The 7500-nt window shown below is 39.0% G+C and overlaps 1 protein-coding gene across 1 annotated transcript in view; it reads right to left on the bottom strand.

The window, feature by feature from the left end:
* Positions 1–1892: 1892 nt before the first annotated feature.
* rorca (RAR-related orphan receptor C a) overlaps positions 1893–7500 on the bottom strand; it is a 17700-nt gene continuing 12092 nt past the window's right edge. The window contains exons 7-10 of the mRNA XM_061977969.1: positions 6028–6135; positions 5809–5919; positions 3316–3428; positions 1893–3246 (exon numbers count right to left, since the gene is read on the bottom strand). Coding sequence (XP_061833953.1) covers positions 3085–3246; positions 3316–3428; positions 5809–5919; positions 6028–6135 — 494 coding nt within the window. The 3' untranslated portion in view covers positions 1893–3084. The remainder of the gene's footprint in view (positions 3247–3315; positions 3429–5808; positions 5920–6027; positions 6136–7500) is intronic.

Below are 7500 nucleotides of genomic sequence, written 5' to 3'. Positions count from 1 at the left end.
ATTCAATAACAATAATAATAATAATCTTAAAACAGAAAGAAAATATCCTAAACAGAAGGATCATGACAAAAGAGAAACGTTTAGAGAGACATATTTAAAAACGCTCTTTTAAAAAAAATAGAATTACATCTCTCTGAAAAGATACAAAGGACACTAAACTGATGAGGAAAATATCATGGTACATGTCAGGACAAAATTGAAGATCACAACAAAACCAAGACATTACTCTGAGATTATAATAACTCTTTTATATGTATTTTACTCTTTTCTTCATTTTTTTTTAAATTATTATTTTTTTTTTAAACCATTTTCTTGTATCAATATCCTATTTTGGCTAAGAAATACCAATATTGAAAAGGGTAAAATCTTTGATACTTTCTGTAATCAAACATTCACAAGAACACGTACTGTACACAGTGATCAAGGTTTGAAGGTCTTCTACAGTTTGTCAAGTGTCTTGTGGACACTGTGGGACACAGCACAGAGAGCTAAGCTAACTCCCTGAGGAACTTTGACCGGGGAACGCCAAGTGTCGGGGCTAACGGACCGCCCTCCCACGGATGGATAACCGGAACCGTTGATAAGCGGCGTGCTATAAAACATTCAACGACAAAGTATTGCACCTTGTTACAATCTGGCCGACCCTGTCGGGGAGTCGGCCGTGAGCTTGTCAAATTCTAGAATCTAAATGAACTCTATGCTACTCAAAATGGGAAAGACACTATTGCACGATCCCACCGTGCCATTAAGTACCCGGCAAGGGTGGCACCCCTTTTTTTGCGCTACGTGAACTCGACGTGAATGCTCCGTGGCCATCAGCACTGTCCCAGCAGTCCTGACTCAAATATTAACATCTATGCGAATGTCTCCATATGCTACAATTAAAACTTTTTTTTTTCTCTACACAATACTGGTAGCATAAAAAGAGGAAATATGTGTCGGCCTTTCACAACAAAAGCAAACATTTTTGCCCTCTGTAAGTGCCTAGCAATATAGATTTTATAATAGTGTAGAAGAAGAAGGCCTGCAGTATGATGCTAATGTTAAACCGTTTGCAGCGTTGGTGCGGAGTTTGAGAGGGCTGAGGTAGTGAGGGAGCGAGAGAGATGAGCAGGTCCTCCAAATCGGGACCTGTTTAAGTAGTGAGAGTCGGCGTGGATAATAAATCCCCCCCTCTGACCGAGGTCTAAGGAGCTTAAATAACACGGCGGCCCATCTGTCCGCTCGTAATCCTTACAGCCTCAGGACCGGTCCATTGAAAACATGCAGTGGGGCAGATATTTGCTGAGTTGTACAGTAAGTACTTCTCAGGTTATTATTTTACGTGTCGGATGGGTTAAGATAAGGGACGGAGGTATGACAGGTCAACAAAGGTTCTGCGGATAATGGGGGGCGTCAAAGGTGGCAGTCTAAGTGCTAACTTGCAAAAAAAAAAAAAGTGCCAGCAGTTGATTTTGGAGCCCTAAAGAGGCTCAGTCATAAGTGCTAAGTATTTGCAATACAATCTTTCCATCCCCAAGGCTCCAAAGTATGCGTTTCATGCTGCGTTCACACTTGTGGTTTGGTACTCAAAAACTTTAGTGCGGTCCGCTAAACGTTCAGGCGGGTGTTTTTGTCATGTGACCAAAAGGAGTAAAGAGCATAAACGCTATTTGCTTGGTTGACTCCGTAGGTTATTTTCCTATTTGGTTATATATACCAGCTTGGATTTGGCAAAAGGCCTTTAAAATATACTTTTATAGAGCGCAGAACAGAAAGACAGCACTTTGTCTTAAATATTTTTCATTTCTGCAAACTTTTTTTTTGGACATTTTAACACTGATCCGTGTAGTGTTCACATTTGTGCTCAAGTACAGTACAGTAATCTATTTATATCTGCACCTTCTTTTGTAAATGCAAACCCTGTGCACCTAATATAACAAAATTGCGTTCTTATCTGTACTGTAAAGTTCAAATTTGAATGACAAATGAAGTCTAAGTGAACCGGTTAGGTAGCCTTTGTGACATAAGTCAAATTTGCTGGGTTGAACACGTACTATCATATTCTGCCATATTTACTATCTTAGATTTGACAAAAAGCTTCTAAAAGATACTTTTATACAACACGTTTTTTTTTGGTCATTTTAACACTGGTTTGCGTAGTCCACATTTGTGCTCAAGTGCACCGCATCAGAGTTCACTTGCAAGTGGACCGAAACGGCTTGCTTGGTACACACCAGGCTTCGTCCTTTAAACTGAACCAAACATGACAGGTGTGAACGCACCCTGAGAGACATTCGTACGGCTATAAATATAATATTGTCACAATATCCGAGTGGCAAATGCTAAGTGATAGGGTACTGGGACTGAGGTAATGGTTGCATTAAAAAGAGCCCACTTACGTCAGCGTCTTCAGGGTATGCTGGTACAAATAAAGTAGATATATTAAAGAAAACCTGCTTGGGAATTTGATCATGGTCCCTTTGAACGCTTTGTTCACATGCCGCAAAACTGGGAAAAGGCAGGCACTGCTAAACCATGCTGGGTGAAAAATGAAGGATTGTTACCAGACTGACAACTGAAGTGTTTTGAAAAGAAAAGAAAAGAAAAAAAATAATATATATATATATATATTTGAGGTAAGTGAGGATTAAGTATTTACATTCGGAATCGGGCCTACAGGCTGTGCTGAACGCTTTAAGCGGCACGGGCAGGGGTGGCGGGGGTACATTCAACCGTAGCTCGCAGGAGCTGTGAGAAGTGTAATCGTAGAAAGATCTTAGAAAAATAAATTTGGAGAATACAAATTTGTCTAGGCCACTATTTAGTGTCTTGGCGCGCCCTCCAAACGTGAGGTACCGAGCACCCTTCCCGCGGAGGTGAAGCGGCCCGAGGGGCGCCGTGAGCGACTCCACGCGGGTGAGAGAGGAGAGTTCAGAGGTGAGAGAGGAGTGTGTCGTGCAGGATTGTCATAGACCGTCTGCTTTGCCCCAGCTTGTTGTCACATGTTTTTTTTTTTTTTATCTCTCCCTCTGCCTGCGCCTCGCAAAGAAAGTCTCTGAGTGGAAATCTCTGGGTTTCGTTTGGTCTTTAGCGTGATGCCTCTTAGCCCTCGGTAGAGTCCGGAAAAGTGATTTCGCTGCCAAACACCTCCCTGTACAGCGGGGGGAAGGTGTACGCCGTCTGGGGGTGGATCAGACGGAAAAACTCCAGTTTGTCAATGTGGAGTTTGCAAATGGACTTCATGATGGGGAGTTTGGAAACCATCTGGAGGAGGAGCAAAAAAAAAATGAATTAATGAGTCATTCTGGCAGGACATCAAATTGTGTCTCCTACCTTGGCTAGTTTCTCCTCTGATGAGCTCCCTTTTTGTAGGCAACGCTGGAGGGCGACGTACACCTTCTCCTGCAACTTCTGGACCTGATGCACATCTGTTAGCCATGGTCGGTCTGTCAGGAAGAGAAGTGCAACAAAATTCTATTTAATACTTGAACTAATTATGCAAATATTACTTTTTATGATGTTCTAACAGTAATATGTGTCCCGAGAGCAGGGGTCTCCTACAGATATTGAGGAGCTCACCAACGGGTGAAAGAATATTTGGTCAAACTCTGGATTTTTACAACTGTTCAATACAAAAACGATGCCTTTATTTAATGACTAAATAACACAAAATAACATATAGACAATGACCGCCCTGTTTGAGTGGATAACTGCTTCCTACGTTAAGTACAATTTAAATATTCCCATCCATATAAAACACAAAATCTCTTTTTTTTTTTAAGTGGCTAAATAGAGAAAAACCTGCACTAGAAACAAAAGTATACTGTAATATAAAATGCAGATTAAATTTTTTTTAAACATAAAATGTAAGTTGTGTATATAAATTAAAAAGGGTAGTTAGAATAATACACAAAACGTGCTACCGTATCTTTCGGACTATAAGTCGCAGTTTTTTTTCATAGTTTGGCTGGGGGGGGCGGCTTATACTCAGGAGCGACTTATGTGTGAAATTATTAACACATTACCGTAAAATATAAAATAATATTATTTAGCTCATTCACATAAGAGACTAGACGTATAAGATTTCATGGGATTTAGCGATTAGGAGTGACAGATTGTTTGGTAAACGTATAGCATGTTCTATATGTTATAGTTATTTGAATGACTCTTACCATAAAATGTTACGTTAACATACCAGGCACGTTCTCAGTTGGTTATTTATGCCTCATATAACGTACACTTTTTTTTTATTCAGCCTGTTGTTCACTATTCTTTATTTATTTTAAATTGCCTTTCAAATGTCTATTCTTGGTGTTGGCTTTTATCAAATAAATTTCCCCCAAAAATGCGACTTATACTCCAGTGCGACTTATATATGTTTTTTTCCTTCTTTATTATGCATTTTCGGCCGGTGCGACTTATACTCCGGAGCGATTTATACTCCGAAAAATACGGTACCATGAACCTACCAATCCATTATTCATAAGTTCTAATGTGTTAAAATGTTCAGATATTGTGTTTTTAAAAACAATGGAAATGGTGTTTCGAGTAAAGAACAACAGCCTTCTAGCTTGTATTCTTAGGTTATTTAAATTAAGAGGAGAAAACTATAATTTACGGGGGATATTGATTTTTGAAATAGGTAAAGTAAGAAGGAATATAAAATACAAATGTATTTCAGTTTTAGGAGTTAAATGGTGGAACAAGCTCAGTGATGAGTTGAAGACATGTAGTTATTTGTTAAGGTTTAAGAAAGCCTTGAAAGAAAAATTATAAAATGTAGTAACAATTACTTTCATCCCATTGATTTTTTTGAACGTTGATGTTCCAGGCAATATAATTTTCAGTGAATTTATAGGATAGGCAAATCTAAGCCTTGGCTTCAGCCTATTTCCTTTTTGGTCATTCTTTTTCTTTTTGTGTGTGTATGTGTATGATTGTTAAATATGTATAATCTGTACTGTTAAATTGATCACACAGAATGGTTGATTATATGACCGAAATAAAACTCATTTTATATTTTGTTAAATACTCTTGCAAAACAATAACATTCCATTTGCTTGGGTTGAAATAAGCTATGAAAATAAATTGTGTAGAAAAAACAAAAAACATCTCCTTCAATTGTTTGCTCCACTTTTGAGACAAGAGATGCTCAAACTGTCCCTTTTGAAGTTGTGGGTTTTCACAACATCAAAGGAAAATCTCCATCCTTGTGGACAGGATACCACCTCCGGTCTTAGTCACGCTAGCTGACCATGCAGCGCGTATACACCTACTACTTCACTTTCAGGCGTTGCTACACGTCTTAATATAAATCCTGAAGCCCTGTCTACTATCCATCAGTTAGTCAGACGTGTGAAGTTTGATCATTTTGTTTTTCTTCAGTGAAATGTAAGTGTACTGTTAGCATTGTAGCTCCCACAGCTGTGCTAGTGTTTCTAACATATGTGTCATGGCATCTACTAGGTTGGACAAGTGCAGAATTAAGTGGATAAGGAGCACAACAGTGCTTTTTAAAACAACACACTGTTAAGGGGAACTGCACTTTTTGAGGGGAATTTTTCCTATTATTCACAATCTCTATGTAAGACAAGAACGCCTGTGTTTTTCTTTTTTGAATGCATTTTAATTTGTAATATACGGCAAGTACGAGGTGGCTGACAATGCAGCTAATTGGAGTACTCTATTGCACCCATAGGGCTTATTAAAAGCACTTTTAAACTGTCTAAACTCCAGCATCAAGGCTAGATTTTGGCATGCATGCTTTTCAAAACACTACTTTGGGAGCTGAGTGCTATTCAGTTGTTAATTGAATTTAGACGTTACCTGGTGAGAGGAGCACAGCAGCTGTGAAGAGGGCCATCTCTTCGTCAGACATCTGGACACGACTCAGGCCTTTTGCCAAGTCGAACACCGCAGTCACAAGGTCGTCACAGCCTGGAAAGGAAATACAGTCGCCTCAGTTATTGAAATCCCAGTGACAAGACACATCGAGAGGTGATAATAGAAAAAGAAGAAAAAGCCGGAATAGAAGACGACACTTACCGAGCGCTTTGAAAAAGTGAGCAGGGGCAAACCGTCCGTCAAAAAGCAAAGTGTTATTGATGGGGTTGTACGCCCGACACATTCGGATCAGAAGAACATCCATGCAGCCTGGGGATACAAGACGAGAAAGATTGATTTAGTGATGATTCACATAAATAGCCTTCAGTTGCAGTGGGTGTTTACTAGAGGTGGGAATCTTTGGGCACCTCACGATTCAATTCCGACTCTTGGATAGACGAATCGATTCAACACGATTCTTGTAATACATTATTTTAAAAAATGGATGGTCGGGAAAAGTATATAAATTATTATAACAAAACCTATGCAAAACAATTACAAAATCTCCTAAAGTACGATGTATACGCGCAGTGTTGGCCTAAAAATCGTGTTTTTCAAAATGAATTTATAACATTTTATTTACAAAAATCACAGTAAGTTAATCACACTAATAACATAAAATAAAGCGACTCCAACCCAATCTCAGCTTTACAAAGCAATTAAAACATACAAATATAATACAAAAAAGGAAACTCAAAAACTAAATAAAATAAGCGGTAGAAAATGGATGGATGGATGGTATTTAAATAAAACATTTTAAATACCTTTTTTCAAATCTATTTTAGAAAATTATGAATCGATTTAGAATGGGAGTAAATAAAAAGTGCGATTTAGGTGTGAATCGATTACTACGACTTATTGGAGTTTTTTTTGACAGCGCGTGGCGTTTTGGTCAGAAAAATAATATTACAGGAAACACAATAAAGGTGCATGTTAGGATGTCTTTTAACCCTTTTGCGTGAGCTTGCACACACTTTCGGATGCCTCTGTTCGCCGGGTTTTGCATTTTGGCTATGTTGTGACTTCACCGTGAGGTGGAAGCACTTAAGACATTAAGTCAAACTCTTAGCCAGAGGGGCTCATCCCCCTCTGCTTCATGCCATGAGGAAACACAAAGAAAATATAAGCTTAAGTAGTATTTTCATCTAATGGTGGCATTTGCACAAGAACACCGACATGCAACATGCAGTGTTGTATAAATACTGCTAAAGGCGTCTGTTTTTAATGCAGTCTGAATCGATCGGCAGGCGTGCAGTGTACCTAATGCTGTGACCAGGTTAATCTATATGAAGTTTATGAAGTTTATTTTTGACCGCGTCTGAAGAAAACAAAACAGAGAGGGTTGTAAAGTGTGACTGGTTTGCAGTAAATCTAAGCTTAACACACATGTAAGACATTCTACACAATGTGATGGTCGGGATAAATATAAAGCACAAAGCACGCCATTCTTCAGACGGAGAAGAGACTTTCTTATTTCAAGTCACTCTGCATGCATGTGATTGTTGAACTCCTGTGAAGTCAGCCGCCCCTCAAGGCTAGTATACCGCACATGCACTTTCATGTGACAACCACAATGACTATCACAACTACGAAGCCCAGAGGCAATAAACGCGCACGCAAGTGTTTAGGCCCTAC

Source organism: Nerophis lumbriciformis, linkage group LG18 (genome assembly GCF_033978685.3).
Source record: "Nerophis lumbriciformis linkage group LG18, RoL_Nlum_v2.1, whole genome shotgun sequence".
Classification (NCBI taxonomy): domain Eukaryota; kingdom Metazoa; phylum Chordata; class Actinopteri; order Syngnathiformes; family Syngnathidae; genus Nerophis; species Nerophis lumbriciformis.
Note: the sequence above shows the minus strand (reverse complement) of the source record. Positions and strands in the feature narration are given on the sequence as shown.